Source organism: Prionailurus bengalensis, chromosome A2 (assembly GCF_016509475.1).
Source record: "Prionailurus bengalensis isolate Pbe53 chromosome A2, Fcat_Pben_1.1_paternal_pri, whole genome shotgun sequence".
Classification (NCBI taxonomy): domain Eukaryota; kingdom Metazoa; phylum Chordata; class Mammalia; order Carnivora; family Felidae; genus Prionailurus; species Prionailurus bengalensis.
The window spans coordinates 3,187,567-3,205,722 of record NC_057348.1 but is presented as its reverse complement, the minus strand read 5'-3'; the positions used below and the strand labels follow the sequence as shown (position 1 = coordinate 3,205,722).

Sequence of the window (18,156 nt, the reverse complement as noted above, 5' to 3'; positions counted from 1 at the left end):
GTGCCACCCAGCCCCAAAGAACCATCAGCACGGCCTGGCCAGTGATTGACCTTTATTAGGACGCGAGGTGGGGAGGAGGGCCCGCCCCGGGGCCCGCCGCTCCCCAGTGGTGACCCCCGCAGGAGTTAAGGCTCCAAGCAGCAAGAGAGGAGAGGGTGCTGGCTGAAACAACCGAGGCCTGGGAGGGCCCCCCCTCTGGATCAGCCGGGCGGGGTGGGCGGTCCAGGCGCCTAGGTGAGGCTAGTGTTAGAGCTGCTGGTGGCACTGCCCCGCTTCTGTAGGCAGCGCACGGAGCTGGGGACCTGCAGGCCCGTCGTCACCTGGAAACTACCGCACCACACCTGGGGCACAGGGGGAGGGGGGCAGGCGGGCTCAGGAGCAAAGCCGGCACCCGGCGCCACCACCCCCCCCCCCCCCCCCGATCCCCGCCACGGAAGGGTCCTCACCGTGAAAGCGGGCAGCAGTGGCTGTGTGAACTTGGCCTTGAAAGTGTGCAGCAGCTGTTTGGTCCGGGCATTGTAGAAGCACAGGAGGCCTGGGACGGAGGCAGAGCGACAGGGGGACCGATGAGGGGATCGTGGCAGAGGCGGGACGGGGAGAGGCGGCTAGAGACGCGGCCCGGGGCGCGGGGGTCACCTTGGTGGAAGTCACAGTGCACGCCCAGGCAGTCGGGCACGGGCGCATCCAGCACCTTGGCCTTGTTGGCGTGCTTGGCGGTGAAGCTGGCCTGTAACCAGTTGTTGACGTGCAGGCACCAGGACGCGGCTGTCTTGCCCAGCTGCTCGAAGCGGCCCAGGCTGCGGTACGCCACCCCCACGCCGAACGCCTTGCTGTCTGGCTCGAAGCGCACCTCCCAGTAATGCTCCCCGCCGTCGATCAGCGTGTCCCCTGTGGGGCGGGGTGGAGTCGGGTCCCGGGTGGCCTTGCGCCAGGGGGCGGCCACCTGGGTACTCCTCAGTCCTCGGCTACGGCTTCCGGGCCGTCCCCGGGCCTCATCCGCCTCCTCTAGATGCTCCGAGAGCCCGGATCCTCGCCAAGCCTCGGCTAATCCTTTCGGGTTCTCTGCCGGTCCAGGCTACCCGTTCCAGATACTTCCAGGCCTTAGAAGCTTCCTCCAAAGCAAACAATTCCTCCCCGTGTTCAGACACCCCTCGGTCCTCAGTTCTCTCCGACACTAGATCACCCCCAAACCCTTGCGCCTGGCGGACTCCCAAGTGTTCCCGCGGGCCTCGAATCCCACCGGAGCGCAGAGTCTCGCCGGCGTGCCGGGCCCCTCTCCTACCGCTCTGTGAATCTAGGGTCTCCCCGGACCCCCAGCCCCTGGTGGAGGCCAACTTCTTCCAGGCCCGACTGCACATCCTCTCCTGCCCCCGCCTCCCTCGCGGCCCACGGCCCTCTCCCGTCTCAGCTCCTCTCCGACCTCAGCTACTTTCCCAACCACAACCAGGCTCGTTCTTCCCAGAGGCCCCGTAGCCCCCTCTCAGGTGTCAGCCACTCTGCAGAACCCCCACCCCTCCCCCTGCTTCCTCCCCGGACCCCACCTCTCGCCAATCTCAGATGCTTTCGGGGAAAGCCCAGCTCCTCCACAGAACCCCAGCTTCTCCTCAGGTCTTGGCTTATCCCCAGGACGCGGCTACTCTCTAACCCCGCCCCTGCCCGGGTACTGCTGACCGCACTGACTCCTGCACCCCCCAGCCTCTTCTGGGAGCCCCCTTCTGGACAGCGACGATCCCCCTGAACCCTGGTTCCTCCGTGGGCCCCGTTCACTCCATCGCTAGCTGTCTCCCCACACCAGCGACTCTCTCTGGCTCCCCCACAAACCCGGCTGCCCCGTAGGTGACCATTCTTTCCAGCTAGTCCACAGACCCCAGGACGCCCCCTGGCCGACCTCCAGGCCACAGCCTCCACAAGTTCTGGCCCCCCACCCCCAGTAAGCCCACCCCCTCCCCCCTCCCCCCCGCCAGTCCTCAATTCCTCCAGCACCACATTATTGGAACCATTCCCAGAAAGCTTTGTTGGTGGCTGCCTCAGTTTCCTCAACCAAAGGAGTTCTCGCCATCCCCCACCCCCCACCATCAGGGCCCTGCCCAGAGTGTCCCCTCTGCCCTCCTGTCTTTGCCCCTCCTTACCCAGCACTGTGTAGGACTCGGCCGTGAAGCGATCCCGGCCCCCACGACCGGAGGGCATCCTCTTGGGAGACGGCACGCCTCTGTGAGTGACAGGGAGAAGGCTCAGCGCAGCCCTTACTGTCCCCACAGGAGGGTTTCCCTGGCGCCCCCCCGCCGGCTGCCGCGGTCTTCCTGTCAGTCCTTCCCAGGACTTGGTTCTTTTCACGCACTGGGCCCCTCCTTCCAGAACACGCCCAGATAGCCCTTCCTCGGCTGGAAAACTACTCAACTGTCAAAACCCAGTTAAAACTCTCTTCTTGGGGCGCCTGGGCTAGTCGGTTACGCATCTGACTTCGGTTCAGGTCGTGATCTCACGGTTCATGAGATCCAGCCCCGCGTCTGCTGTCCGCGCAGAGCCCGCTTCAGACCCTTTGTCTCCCTCTCTCTCTGCCCCTCCCCTACTTGCACGCACTCCCCTCCACCCCCCCCCCCGCCCCGAAAATAAATACACATTATAAAAACAAATCTCCTCTCCCTTCTCGGGCTCCCTCCTTCCACCCCAGCCTTGACCACGCTGGGCTCTGGGTGTCCCTGCCCCGTGGGATGTCCTCCGCCAGAAACTCAGGGAGGCCAGGGGGCAGGCTACCTGGCGGGGAGTTGACGGGAGACGCCGTGCGCCCCTTGCTGTCCTTCTCACGGGCCTTGATGTCCTGCACCTTCCCGCCCATGGCGTCCCACTCCACGGAGAGATCATCCACCCGCAGGTTCTGGTGAGATGTGGACGCGTCCAGGCGGAACATGAATGCTGGGGCCGGGCAGACGTGGGAGTCACAGAGATGGGGAAACCCGGAGAGACACAGAGAGAGAGACAGAGAGACAGACAGTGACCAAGACAAACCATGTGACAGGGACGGAGAGCAGAGAGCGACAGCAGGGACTAAGAGAAAACGAGAGAGGTTGCCGGGCTCAGAGACAGACGGATACAGAGCGACAGGCAGCAGGACGCCAAGAAAGACAAGACGGGGCAGAGCCGAGGGCCAAGGGAGTGAAGGCTGAGGGCTTGTTGCCTGAGGGTCCCCTAGGTCTGGAGCCATTTTCGAAGCACCGGTGGTGCTTCTGCTGGAGGGTAATCACAGGAAGGGGCCCGGGCTATAGCACGACAGTTAGGCCAGACTCTAGAAAGTCCTCCTCACAGAGCACACAAAGGTGTTGCTGCAAGAGAGTAAGCTCGGCCTTCACTACTGATATCCCATCCCCAATTCTAAGAGCGCTTATCTAGTTTTTAGGAGAGAGAAAGAGAGAGGGAGGGTGTGTGTGTGTGTGTGCGTGTGAAAGAGAGAGAGAGTATAAAACCCATCCAGTATAATGGGCTCAAGTGCAAAAGCAAAAAACCATGGCAGGTGTATATTAGACACTCAGGTTAAGGAAGCTACTGGGGACTAAGCTCCGAGCTTCCTGGCAGCCAGAGCAAAAAGAGTCACGGAGCCCTGATTAGAAGATGCTTATTACACACCAGTACCTGGGGCCCCAGGGCGAGGGGTTATGGAGTCACAGCCAGGGTAGGGGTGGGAACCAGTCACCTGGTGTCTCCAGGGTCACCGACTCGGAGAACTCGCCTGCAACTGCCTTATTACAGGCCTTCACACGGAAATTCATGTATTTCATGTCAAACTTGAGACCTAGGAGCAACAGAGGGATCTCAACGTGGCGTGCACTTTGAGCAAAAGGTTACAGGTCCCTGTGTCCCACGGTAGTCCCAGAACTCGTTCTAAGGAGCACCTTGCAAACGACATCTGATCCCTGAGACACCATCCTTGCCCGCATTTACCTGTGGTACTATGGGTACTTGGCTCCGCCTCCAATCCAGGCTGGCCAATCAGGATGCTTAGGGACACAGTAACAGCGATTGGTTCAGGAATGGGCACACGACCCAAACTGGCCAATCAGAAACTTCCCTGGGACTTTGGGCTGGTATTATAGGGAAGAGAGTTACTGTCTGAGGCTGGCCAGCCTGGAGGAAGCTCCTCTAGGAAAATCTGTCAGTGCATTTGGCAAGCCTCCTTCGGAATGTCGCATCCACACGCAACAAAGGCAGGGAACAAAGGCGATCGAGCCATTTGATTTGCTGGATCCCCTCGATCTCCCCATGCCTGGTTACTTAAAGATATTTCCTACTGCTAGGATATGTCCCCCGCTTTCTTTCTTTCCTTTTGGGTTCGTTTCTTCCAGTCTTCAAAAATAAAAAGCAGCTACCCAGTTGTCCTTCCCCTCAAGCTAAACCTCTTTGGAGAGCTGTCTACACCCTCACCCCTTCTCTGCTGCCTCGCTCACTCTCCCTCCTCTGGCCTTTGTCGGTCCCCCACCTCGCAGGACCTCCTGGCTGACTGACCACTCCTTCCCTCCTGGAACATTCTCTCCTTGGCAGCCACGGCACTGTCGTCTCTTGTCTCCCCCACTCTGTTTGTTCTCCCTAGGTCTTCTTTGCAGGCACTTCCATCCTCAACACCCTTAAATGTCAGGGTGACTCTGTCTGGGGCTCTTATTCGTGTCACCGTGCCCCTGTCCCCTTCTTGCACTTCAGACACCATCCGTCCACCAGAGCACCCACTGCCCAGCCCCTGGCTCAGACCGCATGCCCAGTTGCCTCCTGAGTGTTCCCCCTGGGATGCCCGTCCTCTGATCATCCCAAACAGTACTCAGCGCCCCCTGCTCTAAAACCTCCCATAGCTCCCCTTTGGCCCATTCTTCATCTCACTTCTCCCCACAGATGTTGTTCTGTCCGCAAACCTAACTTAGTTCCGGACACAAAGGTTCGCAGTGCTCGCTTCAGCAGCATGTAGACTAAAACTGGAATCACCCAGGGGCGCCTGGGTGGCTCAGTTGGTGCAACAGCTGACTCCTGACCTCGGCTCAGGTCATGATCTCACCGTGCGTGAGATCGAGCCCCGCGTCGGGCTCTGCACCGGCAGCGTGGAGCCTGCTTGGGGTTCTGTGTCTCCCTCCCTCTCTCTCTCTCTCTCTGCCCCTCCCCCACTTGCTTGAGCTCTCTGTCTCAAAATAAATAAGCTTTAGAAAAATAAAATAAAATTGGAACGATATAGAGAACGCTAGCATGGCCCCTGCAGAAGGGTGGCATGCAAATCCGGACATAAAAGGCTCAGCGCTCTGGCCTCTGAGCCCTAGATCAGGCTGTTCTGCCTAGAAGACTCTTCTCCACCCTCCCCTCCTCTGTCGGGCCTCAGCCTGGCTGCCACCTCTTCCAGATGCCCACCCAGACTGTCTCCCCCTTGTCCGGATCCCCTTCCCTGAGAGCCCAGTACATTACTCAGCCACACCACCTACTGCCCCAGAGCAGAGATTACCAACCAGAAGGCTCAGCTTCTGAAACCTGGAACCCACGTGCCTATGGGCGGTCTGGACTCACTGTGTGCCTCAGTTTCCTATTCTGCAAACTGGCAATCGCAATGCCAAATCCCAAGCAGGGGTCGCATGAGGACGCGATGAGTCGAGGCATGTACATACCAAACGCTAAACCAAACCCCTCCCGACTTGTCCAAGCAACGGAGACGACAAATGACGACACGGGTTCGATGCCTAGATGAGAGCATTCGATCCTATCGACATCACACACCTTTCAGTGGATTCAACGTCCTGCCCTGCGGAACGCACTCACTAGGAATGTTGCAAAAGGCAACAAGAGGGGGGTGGCGAGGGGGTGACGCATCAGGAAGCCTGGGATGCGACAGACCTCCACGCTGACCGTGGTGGCCGGTACCTGAACTTGCACACGGGACGAAACCGCATACGGGCGTACACACGCACGCGCACACACGGACGAAGGCACGCAACGCCAGCGAAACGCGGACCCACGAGGCTCCTGTCTGTTCCTTGGTTTAGATATCGAGCTACAGTGACGGAAGCGGCTACTGACGGATCCTGCTTCGGGTTCTGCGTCTCCTGCCCCTCCCCCACTTATGCGCTGCCTCTCTGTGTCTCTCCGGAATGAATAAGTGTTTAAAAAAATAGGGGCGCCTGGGTGGCAGAGTCGGTTAAGCGTCCGACTTCAGCCAGGTCACGATCTCGTGGTCCGTGAGTTCGAGCCCGGCGTCAGGCTCTGGGCTGATGGCTCAGACCCTGGAGCCTGTTTCTGATTCTGTGTCTCCCTCTCTCTCTGCCCCTCCCCCGTTCATGCTCTGTTCTCTCTGTCCCAAAAATAAATAAACGTTGAAAAAAAATTTTTTAAATAAAAAAAATAAATAAATAAATAAAATAAAAACAAAGCCTGGGGGAGGGGGTGGGGGGAGTGGGATATGTTTGTTTTGATTCCCCTGCAAGGGATAATAAACCAGTAGCTTCTCAGGCCCTTTTGCTGGCTGCTGGCTTTTCTTTCCTGCAATTAGCATGCTCATTAGTAACCATGCATGCTAATTACAGATAAAGAACAGGCTGATTACAGCCCAAGAGCTGTAGCGACAGTTATCTTGTGGGCACGGCTCTCCCCGCCACTGAGGATTTCCTCCGGCGCAGACGGCTGCTGAAACTCATCAGGGACCCCCGATTTTACCCTTCTGGAGACACTCCCCTTCCGGCTGGGGGGAATCCCCACGCTTTCTGCTGTCTGACGACTGCCAAGGAAATCCCCCAACACTGGGAGGATGCCAGCTCCAGGGCGGGACTGTCGCCAGTCTTGCTCACTAGGGCAAGGGCAGCACCGGCAGGCGCTCAATACCCGGAAATGAATGAATGAACGCTGCATAGGAGACGTGAGACGCCGATGGGGAACGCCTTGCCTCCCCGGGCCTCAGTCCTCTCATCTGTCAACTGGCGGTGAGACGCGTGTCCGTTGTTCGTTACGTGTGGGGCAAACATTTAGCACGGAGTAAGCCCTCCAGAAACGGCGCGGTGCCTGTCATCAATATCGTTTTTATTATTACCACTTCGTTACTCCTGATCAGCCCAGCGGGGCCCCCAGTTGACGGGGAAAAGGAGCCCGGAGGGGGCCGAGCCCAACGGGGCTGGGGGTAGGGGGCGGGGTGGGTGTCAGCAGCAGGGCTGAGCTGCTTACCGGTCAGGGTGTACTCCGTCTGCCGGATGCCCTCGATGACCATCCACGGCTGCTCCTCCTTGAGGCGGGGCGGGCCCTCGAAGTTGGTCCGCCTGTACTCCAGCACGTAGTGGTCGATCTTGCTGTCCTCGTCCGGCATGCGCCACACCAAGGTCACGCAGTTGTCTGCCACCAGGGACTCGGCCAGGTCAATCACAGGGGCGCCGGGCACTGTCCAGGACGGGGGGAGGGGGGGTCAGGTCCTTTGCCTGCAAGGGCGATCTTACAGAAACCTCACCCGCAATTGAGGCCTTCTTGGGGGCCTCCTCTGGAGCCCAACCTTGGGATCGGGGCCCCCTCCGGGCACTGGGGCCTGGGGGTGGAGCTTCCACAGGGTTTCACCAGAGTGGGGTGGTGGGGAAGAGCTTCCTCAGGGTTCAACCAACAAAGGCCTGGGCCTTCTCAGAATACCACCATTTCAGGATAACTTCTAGAATTCTCTCATAGGGGCATGGCCTTCATGGGAGGTGGGTAGGGCTTTTCAGGGCTGGGCCACCAGGAGCGGGCTTCCTCATGGCCCCCCCACCCCCCCCCACAGGCAGGGTATCCTCGTGGCCCCACTCCCGGGGGTGGGCCTCCTCGTGGCCCCACCCACACAGGCAGGCTATCATCGTGGCCCCACCTCCTGAGGCGGGCCTCCTTGTGGCCCCACCCACACAGGCCGGATATCCTCAAGCCCCCACCCCCAGGGGCAGGCCTCCTCGTGGCCCCACCCACACAGGCAGGGTATCCTCGTGGCCCCACCTCCTGGGGCGGGCCTCCTCGTGGCCCCACCCACACAGGCAGGGTATCCTCAAGGCCCCACCCATAGGGGCGGGCCTCCTCGTGGCCCCACCCACACAGGCAGGGTATCCTCAAGGCCCCACCTCCAGGGGCGGGCCTCCTCGTGGCCCCACCCACACAGGCAGGGTATCCTCGGGGCTCTACCTCCAGGAGCGGTGCCTTCGGGATTTCAACGCCAGGTTTACCCCAGCCTTTCTCAGGCTACCCTAGACTCCTGGGCCATTTCCCTGAAATCCAGGCCGGGAGAAAGCTCCCCTCTCACCAGGTAGGAACTTGAGTGCCTGTAGCATCCTGCGCTCCTGTGCAAAGTCCACCATGAGGTGACTCATGTTGTCGCTGACCTTGGCCTTCAATGACAGCCGGAAGGCAGGCGCCATCGTCACACTGCAGGGAGGAAGATGGAGGCAGCCTGCCGGCAGGCATCTCAAAAGGGCCCAGGCCTCTGAAGCGTGCGCGGGAGACCCAGTCCCCTTTGTTCTGGTTCAGTGCGCTGGGCCAAGGGACCCCACCTTCACACCAGGGACAGGGCACTGGGGTGGGAACCAGATCCCGGCATCTTACCCATCTTTGATTTGCTTGGCAGCCTAGAAAAAGGGACGGAATAAAATTCAAAGTGTTGTCTTCATTGAATCAGAAAGTCACTACACAGACAGGAAGACTGAGGCCCAGAGTGGGCCACTTGGCAAAGTCCCCCACCACTGGGGCAGAAACACTTGGCTGTGCCCCAAAGGGATAGGGGGCAAAGACAGGCTCCTACCCCCACCCCCAGTGCCCAGTATATACAGCCGGCCAACTTGGCAGATAAAAATGCAGGGTGCCCAGTTACCTCTGCGTTTCAGATAAACAAAATGATTTTTTAGTATAAATGGGCCCCATTCAATATTTGGGACATCTACTAAATATTTCATGGGATATATCATATTCAAAAATTATTCATTATTAAATTTAAATTTCAGATCAACCACAAATAAGTTAAAAAATTTTTTTTCCAGTTTATTTATTTTGAGAGAGGAGGGAGAGACAGAGCACAAGCAGGGGAGGGGCAGAGAGAAAGGGAGAGAGAGAATCCAAAGTAGGCTCTGCCCTCTCAGCACAGAGCCCGATGTGGGGCTTGAACCCACAAACCGGGAGATCATGACCTGAGCCGAAATGAAGAGTTGGATGCTCAACCCACTGAGCCCCCCAGGCGCCTTCAACCGCGAAGAATTTTTTAGTATAAGTGTGTCCCATGTGTTCTTTGGGACATACTTCTGAATGCTGCCCGGGCCACACTTATACTAAAAAGTCATTCATGGTTGATCTGAAATGCAAATTTAACCGCGTGTCCTATAGTTTAGCTTGTAGTCCCACCAGTATGGCTTCTGAGGCGCCCACCTGAGGGAAGTCGTCGCTCTCCGTGGCCTGCAGGGTCTGGTTGGCCGTCTCCAGAAGCTCCTCCGAGCTCTCCAGGGCCCGCGTGCAGGCAGCCAGCTGGTTCTACGAGTGGCATGGCATCGAGGGAAGAGACACCCCACCCCACTGCGTCAAACCCTCGCGGTCTCCCCCACTTTGCGGGATTGGGGACACCACACCTTTCTCCAACTCCGGGCTGCGGGGGGTGGGGAGGCTGCAGGGAAATCGGGGCTCACTCCCGGAAGCACAGCAGAATCACCTGGGGAATCCCTTTCTTGAAAACTCACACGCCCAGACCCCACCTGAGCCCTGGGGCCCCAACTTCTTCCACGCTGGGAAATCTGGGATGTTAGGAAGTTGTCCGGGAGGTTCTGATGCAGCCCCGGTGCCTCAGTTAGAGTCCTAGACCCCCTAGGGGCTGTACGTGGCAGGGGTGGGGGTGGGGGGTTGGCAAGAGGCGATGCTGTCGGATCTGGGGACCGGTGGGAAGGGCTGAGAAATCAGAGGCGTTGGGTGAGGACAGGAGGGGAGGAACAGCCAGACGTGGATGTGGTGAAGGAGAAGGGGGTGGGGGTGGGAGCAGGGACCGAGAGGGACAGCAGGTGGGTACAGGGATCACGGCCAGGGAAGGGGCAGAGAAGAGGCCAGGAAACAGAGGAGGTGAGGCCAAGGCCACTGGGGTGTCTGTTCTGGATCCGGGAGACACTCGGGGGCACCTCCAAGAGGCGGTGTGGGAGGTGTGGAGGGAGACCCTGAGGCCAGCCGGGCTCCGCTGAGTCTGAGGGGTGCAGTGGGGTTAGGAGCGCCCCCCCCCCCCGGCCCACCTGCAGCTCGTAGGTGCGGCTGGCACGGTCCTGCTTGATCTTCATCAACATGCCCTCCTTCAGCTCCTCCAGGAGGGAGAAGAGCGACTGGAACTCCGCCTCCAGGTCTTCCTGTACCTTGGTGGAGTTGGCCTTGGGGAGAGGTGGTGGGGTCAGGACGGCCAGGATCGGCCAAAGCCCAGGCTCAGACGGGGACACGGAGGCCTGGACGCGGCAGCCGGGCACAGTCCGACGGGCATCGGCAGCAACAGGCTGGCTAACTCCCCGCGGCTGCCCCCCCCCTCCCCAGCCCTTCTGGCCCACGAACTCCCCACCTCCTTCCGTCCCTCCTGCAGAGGGGACTTCCTCACCTCCACGTTCAGCAGCATTTGCTTGAGGGAGTAGATGAAGCTTTGAATCTCTTCATTCTTCACAGCCAGCGTGGTGATGATCTTCCGCAGAGCCTCCTGCCCCCACCCGAAGCAGGCACACGCCAAAGCCGGTAAGCCCCTTGGCCAGGCCCGGCACCCCCCCCCCCCGGCAAACTTGGGGCTCCCCACTCCGCCTTCCTGGGATCCAGGAGATGTGGGAGCCACCGTGCCAGTGAGCTTGGGCACCGCCGTGAGGCAGGCCCTGGGCGAAGCTCTGGCCCCACCTCCCCTCGCCTGGCACGTGCCCATTTGACAGGCGAGGAAACTGAGGCTCAAAAAGAGCCTCTGGGGAAGGCGCCCACCCTGGGCCGAGCCAGGTCGGCCTCAGCACAAAGCCTTCAACCTGAGGGCGGGGCGTGATCTGGGGTGAGGGGCCACCTTGGGAACAGGGATCGGGAAGAAGAAAGGAGGAACCTGGGAACGCGGGGCCAGAGGGCCCAGGCAACTGGGGAGCGGGGCAGGGAGGTCTGGGGGAGGGGACGGAGAGAAGAGAAGCCGCGTGGGAGGATCCCGCTGGGGCCTGGAGCCCTGACCCAGGCCTCCCACGGGAGGGACCCCCTCCTGGTCCCTCTTCTGGGGGTGCGGGATCGGTGGGATCACCTGTGCGGAGCCGGAGCAGCGTCCTCAGGGGCGGGGCGGGGCAGAGACCGGACACCTGGTCCGCAGTCCGCATGGAAGGCGTGGGGGATGGGTCAGGCTGGGGCTGGGATGCTGGGCGCCGGTGGGGGGCTTGGAGGGGATGCGCCTGGACCCGGGCCAAGATGATGAGAGGTCGGGGCGACGGCGGGGGGGTGGTGGGGTGCTGGGTCCCGCATCGGGGGGCTGGATCCCGGCGGGGTGGCGGCGGGGGTGGGGCCTCGGCCGCAGAGCAGCTGCGGGGGTGGGGGTGGGGGGCGCTGCGGCAGCACCTGGTCCCCTCCCCTGGTCCACCCCCGCCCCGCCCCGTCCCGCCCCGCCCCGCTCCTACCCTCTGGTCCTCCATGGCCGCGGCCCAGGTCGTCCCCGGCCCGGCCCGCGGGCCCCGCTCGCTCTTCTGGTCCTCAAGCCGCCTTTGCCGCGACCACGAGCCAATGGCCCGCCGAGCCCTCCCCGCCGCCGCCGCCGCCGCCGCCGCCGCCGCCGCGCCCCCCGTCAGCGCTCCATCACTGGCCGCAGCGCGCAGGCGCGCCCCCCGCGGCAGCCTGGGAAACGTAGTCCTGCGCTGGGGTCGCTGAGAGCCGGGGACCCCCCAGAGCCTGGGGCCGACGCCGGTCGCGATGACGGAGCTGGCGAGAGCCCGGGACTGGGAAGGAGGTTGCCTGGGTTCGACCACCCGGGTGGTGACCTCGAGCCCATCCTTCGTCCCTGTAGTGCCTCAGTCTCCGCACCCGGGCACCCACGCGATTTCGTGGCTGCTCCTCAAAGTGGAAGGCCACACCCACCCCTCCCGCGAGATCTGGCCCCTCACTGCTCACGCTCCTTGCGTCCGCTGGAAAGCCAAGGTCCAAGAGGATGGTCTCCTTCCAATGCCTTCTTTCTCTCTCCGAGAAAAATAGCCGAACTCCTATACATCCCGCAAAGCCCCGCATCGCACATCTCCGCCTCCAGCAGCCTCTCTGCCTGACCGGAATCCACAAGGCCAAGAATGTGTGTGTCCACCTTGGTCTTCCCGGCCAGCCCGGGGCCAGATCTCCCCAGGATCTCCAGCATTGCCTCTCAGCAGAGGGTGGGGGGAAGGGTAGAGTTTGAGAAAGTCCAAGGGAGGCTGGGACACTGTGTGTATCTGCTACGACAGTGTGGTCAGAGTGCCGCCGCCGCCGGGGGCCATCCTGTGGTTGACAGGAACGATTCTGGGGCGCACGCAGGCCCTCTTCTTTCCGGGTTTAAAAAGAGGTCACACTGTGGTCGGGAGCCAGACACTGAGGCCTAGGGCCTGTCCCCTCCTCCCACCCTGGCGAGTGACAGATGTAGGGCTGGGAGAAATTTCAGGGCTTATGAACCCCCTCAATTGGGCCCCCAAACTTCTCCGCAAGCTATGGGGACAGGGGAACCCCCCCCCCCGCCCTGTACCTGTTGGGGGACCTGGTACCCTCAGCACAAATCCATTCCTCTGAACCTCAAAGGACGACATTTTGGGGGCAAAATAATTGAAGCTGGGATTCTGATCTTCAATCCAGGCTCAGGCCTCTCCTGCCTGCTCCCTGCCCTCCCCCACCCCACCTGCCTCACCTAACCTTCCAACGTGTCCCCTCCCCCGGCTCAGGTGTGCTTATATAGAATCTCCCAGAAAGATTTCCATTCACTGGGACCCATTATCCCATTCACGTACCTGTGCTGCCTTTCAGATTATAAATAAATAAATAAATAACCAAACGAATCTTTGGGGAAACTGAGGCAACAGACGGGAGGAAGTGGAGCCCTTAGAAGCTTTGGTCAGCCGACTGACATCTACCGTCTGGCCTGGGCGTCACATCTGCCCCTGTGGCGGGGGCGGAGATTGTGGCCAGAGGTCTGTTGAATTGAATGGGGGGCGCGCACCAGCGAGGAGAAGGGGGGGGCCCTGATGGGCCAGGAATGGAGCCCCTCGGCACAGCGCTGGTCTTCCTGGTGCATTTCTGGGGTGAGGACGGGGGTCTCCCCCCCTCCCTCCTTCCTGTTGTCCATCACCCCCGCGGCCTGCCCTCTAGCCCAGAACCCCTGGAAACCTCTCCCTCTGCTCTGCTAGACACGGCCTGTTTCTCTCTGATACGCCGCAGAACCTTCCAAGGGTTGCAGGTTCGGGGCGACTGGGGGCTGTTGATTAAGCACCCGGCTCTCGATTTAGGCTCAGATCATGATCTCACTGTTCGTGGGATCAAGCCCCACTCATGCGCTGACAATGCGGAGCCTGCCTGGGATTGTCTCTCTCTGCCCCTCCACCCCCCTCTCAAAATACATGTATACATTTTAACAACAACAACAAAAAACGAACAAAAAAACATCACAAAACAAGGGTTGAAGGTTCTAGCAGGGATCCTCAGAGTGGGGCCCTAGGAGAACATTCACACCACGCCCTGCACACCAGTCTCTCAGCAACACGCTCCTGCGCGTTCTCTTTCTTGCCCTTGGCTGGCCTGCTGGCTTTTCTTTCTTTCTTTCTTTCTTTCTTTCTTTCTTTCTTTCTTTCTTTCTTTCTTTCTTTCTTCTTTCTTTCTTTCTTTCTTTCTTTCTTTCTTTCTTCCTTTTTTCCTTTCTTCCTTTCTTTCCCTTCCCAACATGCCCAGGTGGATCCCACCTCTGGGCCTTTGCACCTTCTGTTCCTTCCACCTGAAACACCTTTCCCCGGATTTCATCTCTCCAGCGTCAGCTGTCATGGCATCTCAAAGGCCAGGCACTTGATGCAAACGCACACATTCCGGGGGGGTCTGACGGGCACCTCACACTTCTCCTGGCCCCAAGCAAACCTTCTCTTCTCCTCCAGCCCTGCCTCTCCGCCAGTGTCCTCCATATTGGCCGAAAGCCACCTGATTCACACGGTCCCTGAGGCTAAAGCCTTGGCCATCGGCCACCTCGCCCTCTCTTGATTCAGTCCTTCTTCGGCCCTTCCGGGGGCAACCTTCAAAATCTACTCAGATTCTGTCTGCTTTTCCCCAGGGTCCAGATCCTGATGCCACTCTCCTGGGCCCTCGTCCGCAGCCAGCCCTGATCCTCCCAGCCCACACTCTGTCCTTAACCAGGGCAGTCAGGGCCACCTTTTTAACACTTAAATTGAACCCCGTTTCCTCCCTGCTCCCCGGCTTTCCCATCACACTCAGATTAAAAAGCAAACTGGAGCGCCCGGGTGGCACAGTCTGTTACATGTCCAACCTTTGATCTTGGCTCAGGTCATGATCTCATGTGGGTTCAAGTCCCGCATTGGGCTCCGTCCTGATGGCGCAGATCTGCTGGGGATTATGTCTTTCCTTCTCTCTGCCCCTCCCCTACTTGTACTCTCTCTCTCTCTCTCAAAATAAACTGTAAAAAAAAAAAAAAAAGATTAAAAAGCAAATTTCTCTGATTTCCGCATGCCCACCTGCCCACCTCAGCCAAACCCCACCTTGCGGCCTCCAAAGCCTTGTATGGGCCATCCCCTCTCTGATCCCACTTCTGCCCTGTCTCCCCCGCGCTCACTCTGTTCCGGCCACAAGGGCCTCTTCGCTCTTCCTTTAACCTCCCAGGAGTGATCGTGCCCCAGGACCTTTGCATGGACTGCGCCCTCTGCCTGGAGCGCTCTTCCTCCCTCTTTTCCTTTCTTCCCACACGACTGGCTACTTCTTACCATTCCAAACATCACCTCTTCCGAGACCACCCTCCACAACCAGATTCTCCCTCACCCCATCCTTATCCTCCATCGTGATTCTCACTGCACGACTTCCTGGGTCTCTCTCTCTGCACCCCCGAGACCGTCAGCTCCACCATGGCAGGAATGGTTGTCTGTCTCCGTCACCTCCGTGCCCGTGTCTGTGGTCTCCAGAACAGGACCCGGCACACACGGGGCAGGATTGGTGTGCCTCAGTGAGAAGTGACCTCGCAAAGATCACGTAGTGTCACCTGTGTGGGCTGAGAGAGTAAGTCCCATAAACACACACACACACACACACACACACACACAGAAAGGCCTTACTCACGCCTTGTGTCCCCTAGTCCTGCAAGGAACTGCAGGCCTCAGTGTGCAGCAGGGTCCCAAACTGCCGCAGGTGAGGGAGGACAGCCAGGTGACCTTGGCCCGCCAGGTGGTGCAGTCCCAAGCCTGGGGGCAGCAGCTCCGTGTCCGGTGGAAGAAGGACAGTGTCTTCTTGTGTGACTCACATGTCACCAAAGGCAGGTTCAGCCTGGGGGCTCTGCGGGCCCCGGTGGCAGCTTTCCTGGGAGTCGCGTGGCAACCTCAACCTGCGGGGACCTCGGGACCCTCAACGACAGCAGGGACCACACGGGCTGGGTGACCGTGGAGATTCCTGAGTTGGAGATGGCTCAGGGCAGTGGCACGAAGCGTGTGGCCGACAAAGATAGGAGAGCAAGTGAAGGGAAGACGTGGGCCCTTGGGACTTACAGCATCTTAAGGCTCTAGAATCTCAAACTCCTAGAAATCTAAATTCGAAATCCTCCAGATGGGATTCTTACAGAGATCTTGCAAACTCCAGAACATCAAATTCTAGAATCACAGAACCAAAGATATGCCGGAATGGATCATTCTAGACCAGGACTCAGAACACTTTCTGTCAAGGGCCACGGAATAATTATTTTCTGCCTTGTGGCGCTGACGTTCTCTGTTGCCCCCACTCCCGGCTGCTGTGGTAGCCGGAAAGCAGCCCTAGACTGGACATGCGTGAATGTGCGGGCCTAGGTTCCAATAAAACTTTATTTAAACACAAAAACAAAAACAGGCAGGGGGCCTAATTTGGTCCACAGTCTGCAGTTTGCTGAGCCCTCTTCCAGAATATCACAATCATAAAGACTCTTGAATATTTATAGTGCTGGAATTCAGATTAAAAACAGTCCCAGAATCTTTCTACAAATGTGTTATTAAAGTATATCCAACGTACAGATGGGGCGCCTGGCCGGTTCAGTCTGTGGTGCATGCGACTCTTTTTTTTTTTTTTTTTTTTTTTTAATTTTTAAAGTGTATTTATTTATTTTTGAGAGAGAGAGAGACAGCACGAGCGCCCCACGGAGCATGCAACTCTTGATCCTGGAGTTGTGAGTTCAAGCCCCACATTGGGCATAGAGATTACTTAATAAAAAAAATGAATAAAAATACAAGAGGGGCGCCTGGGTGGCTCAGTCGGTTGAGCATCCGACTTCGGCTCAGGTCACGATCTCACAGTTCGTGGGTTCGAGCCCCACATGGGGCTCTGTGCTGACAGTCCAGAGCCTGGAGCCTGCTTCGGATTCTGTGTCTCCTTCTCGCTCTCTGCCCCTCCCCCGCTCACGCTCTGTCTCTCAAAAGTAAATAAATGTTAAAAAAATTTATCAAGACAAATAAATAAACCTTAAAAATCAAAAATAAAAGCTCTTCAGGAAGCTGATAATGAAAACGGGTTGCGAAACACTGACATAAAGGAATAGACGATTCTGGAATCTTAGCACGGCAGTAGCTTAGATACTTTGCATAGGCTTTTAGGATTTTCCAGTCTCAGGGGGTGTAAGAGCAGGGAATTCTAGAATCCAGGTGGAAAACCATGGGCTCTCAAGGCTGGAAGGGACCTCGCAGATCAGTCAAGCCAGCTGCCTCTGGTCACAGAGGAGAAAACTGAGGCCCAGAGAAGGCTGACACACGTCCAGGCACGCGGAGCCAGCTTTCTGGAGAGCCCAGCGCATAGGCTCTCCCCACTCTGCAGGTCTCCTCGCTCTGGGCCAAGCCCTGCACGGGGCCGGGACGCTCAAGCTGACCCAGGGCTCCTGCTCTCCCGGCCTGCTCAGTTCCTGGCCCAATGCCCATTCCGCTCCCGTTGGCAGGAGGGCGGTACGTTAAGGCTGTCCTGCCTGTCCCCACCTTCTAGTAACGTGACGCCTGCGTCCAGCTCCCTACAGCCGGCTTCCCCACCCCGGAACAGCTTCTCGGCCGCCCGGAGGGACCAACACCAGTGTGAGAACACGCAAGATGAAGAGGTCAGGGGCACCGGGCCTCACGTTCATCGCAGCAACTTTGGCTGGAGTTCATATCAATTACACAGCCCTGGAAACATGGCCCCACTGGGCCGGTCACTTGCTGTGTGACCTTGGGCAGGTAACTTGACCCCTCTGTGCCTGATTCCTCAGCGATGGGTTAGGTGAGTTCGAAGTAATCATATCTACAGAGTTTATTACCGGGTCTGGAACATGATAAGTCCTCAGGAAACGTCAGCGATTATTTCGATCTGTTATGTTGATTACATTCGGCCAGACTCACAAGTTCAGGCCAGTGTAAGCTTTTTCTTTCGTTTCTTTCCTTTCTTTTTCTCTTCCCCCCCCCCCCGAAACAGAGAGAGAAAGGGGAGCTGAGGTGAGCAACACTTTTGCTCAAAGCGGGCCTGAGACCTAGTTCCCTTGTATGTAAAATAGGCTAGACACCAGGATTGAGCTCAAAACCCAGGAGTCGTGAGGGTGTCGGATCCCATCGCCGCCATGGTGGAACTCACGGTGGGGACGGTGGAGCTCACGACCAGGGGGATGGGGCTCATGGCGAGGAAAAAAAAAAAATCCATTTGGCGACTGTTTTGCAATAACCGAGCAAGACGGAGGTGGGTAGCCCCGTTTTTCAGAAGAGGAAACCGGTTCTGAGCGAGCACCTGCCCCGACTCCCGCAGCGCGGCAGGGGAGGAATCGTGAGGTCCCACGTGGGGTAGGGAGGCTGTGACCCTGAAGGGTGGAGGCTGGACCCGAAGGTGAGCACCCCCACCCCCACCCCCACCCCCGCGACACACAGGTTCCTCCTCTGCAGGCCGCCTGCTGCCCAACGCGAACCACACCTCCAGCCACCCAGGTGAGCCCCCGCCGCGAGTCCCGCCTCCAGCCCCGCCCCCTGCGCCCCCCCCGCCCCCCCATCAGGACTCCTGGTC

At 58.9% G+C, this 18,156-nt stretch overlaps 1 protein-coding gene and 1 pseudogene across 1 annotated transcript; one reads left to right on the top strand and one right to left on the bottom strand.

Moving 5' to 3' along the window:
* Positions 1-37: 37 nt before the first annotated feature.
* FSD1 (fibronectin type III and SPRY domain containing 1) lies at positions 38-11,710 on the bottom strand. The gene is made up of 13 exons (XM_043586205.1): positions 11,589-11,710; positions 10,562-10,657; positions 10,212-10,343; positions 9,370-9,471; positions 8,557-8,579; positions 8,258-8,379; positions 7,174-7,383; positions 3,689-3,787; positions 2,755-2,913; positions 2,130-2,207; positions 637-888; positions 447-535; positions 38-341 (listed from the first exon to the last, which is right to left on the bottom strand). The coding sequence occupies exons 1-13, from the start codon at positions 11,601-11,603 to the stop codon at positions 231-233; spliced, it is 1,488 nt and encodes a 495-aa protein (XP_043442140.1). The 5' UTR covers positions 11,604-11,710; the 3' UTR covers positions 38-230.
* LOC122488833 lies at positions 5,175-5,273 on the top strand (annotated as a pseudogene).
* Positions 11,711-18,156: the final 6,446 nt, after the last annotated feature.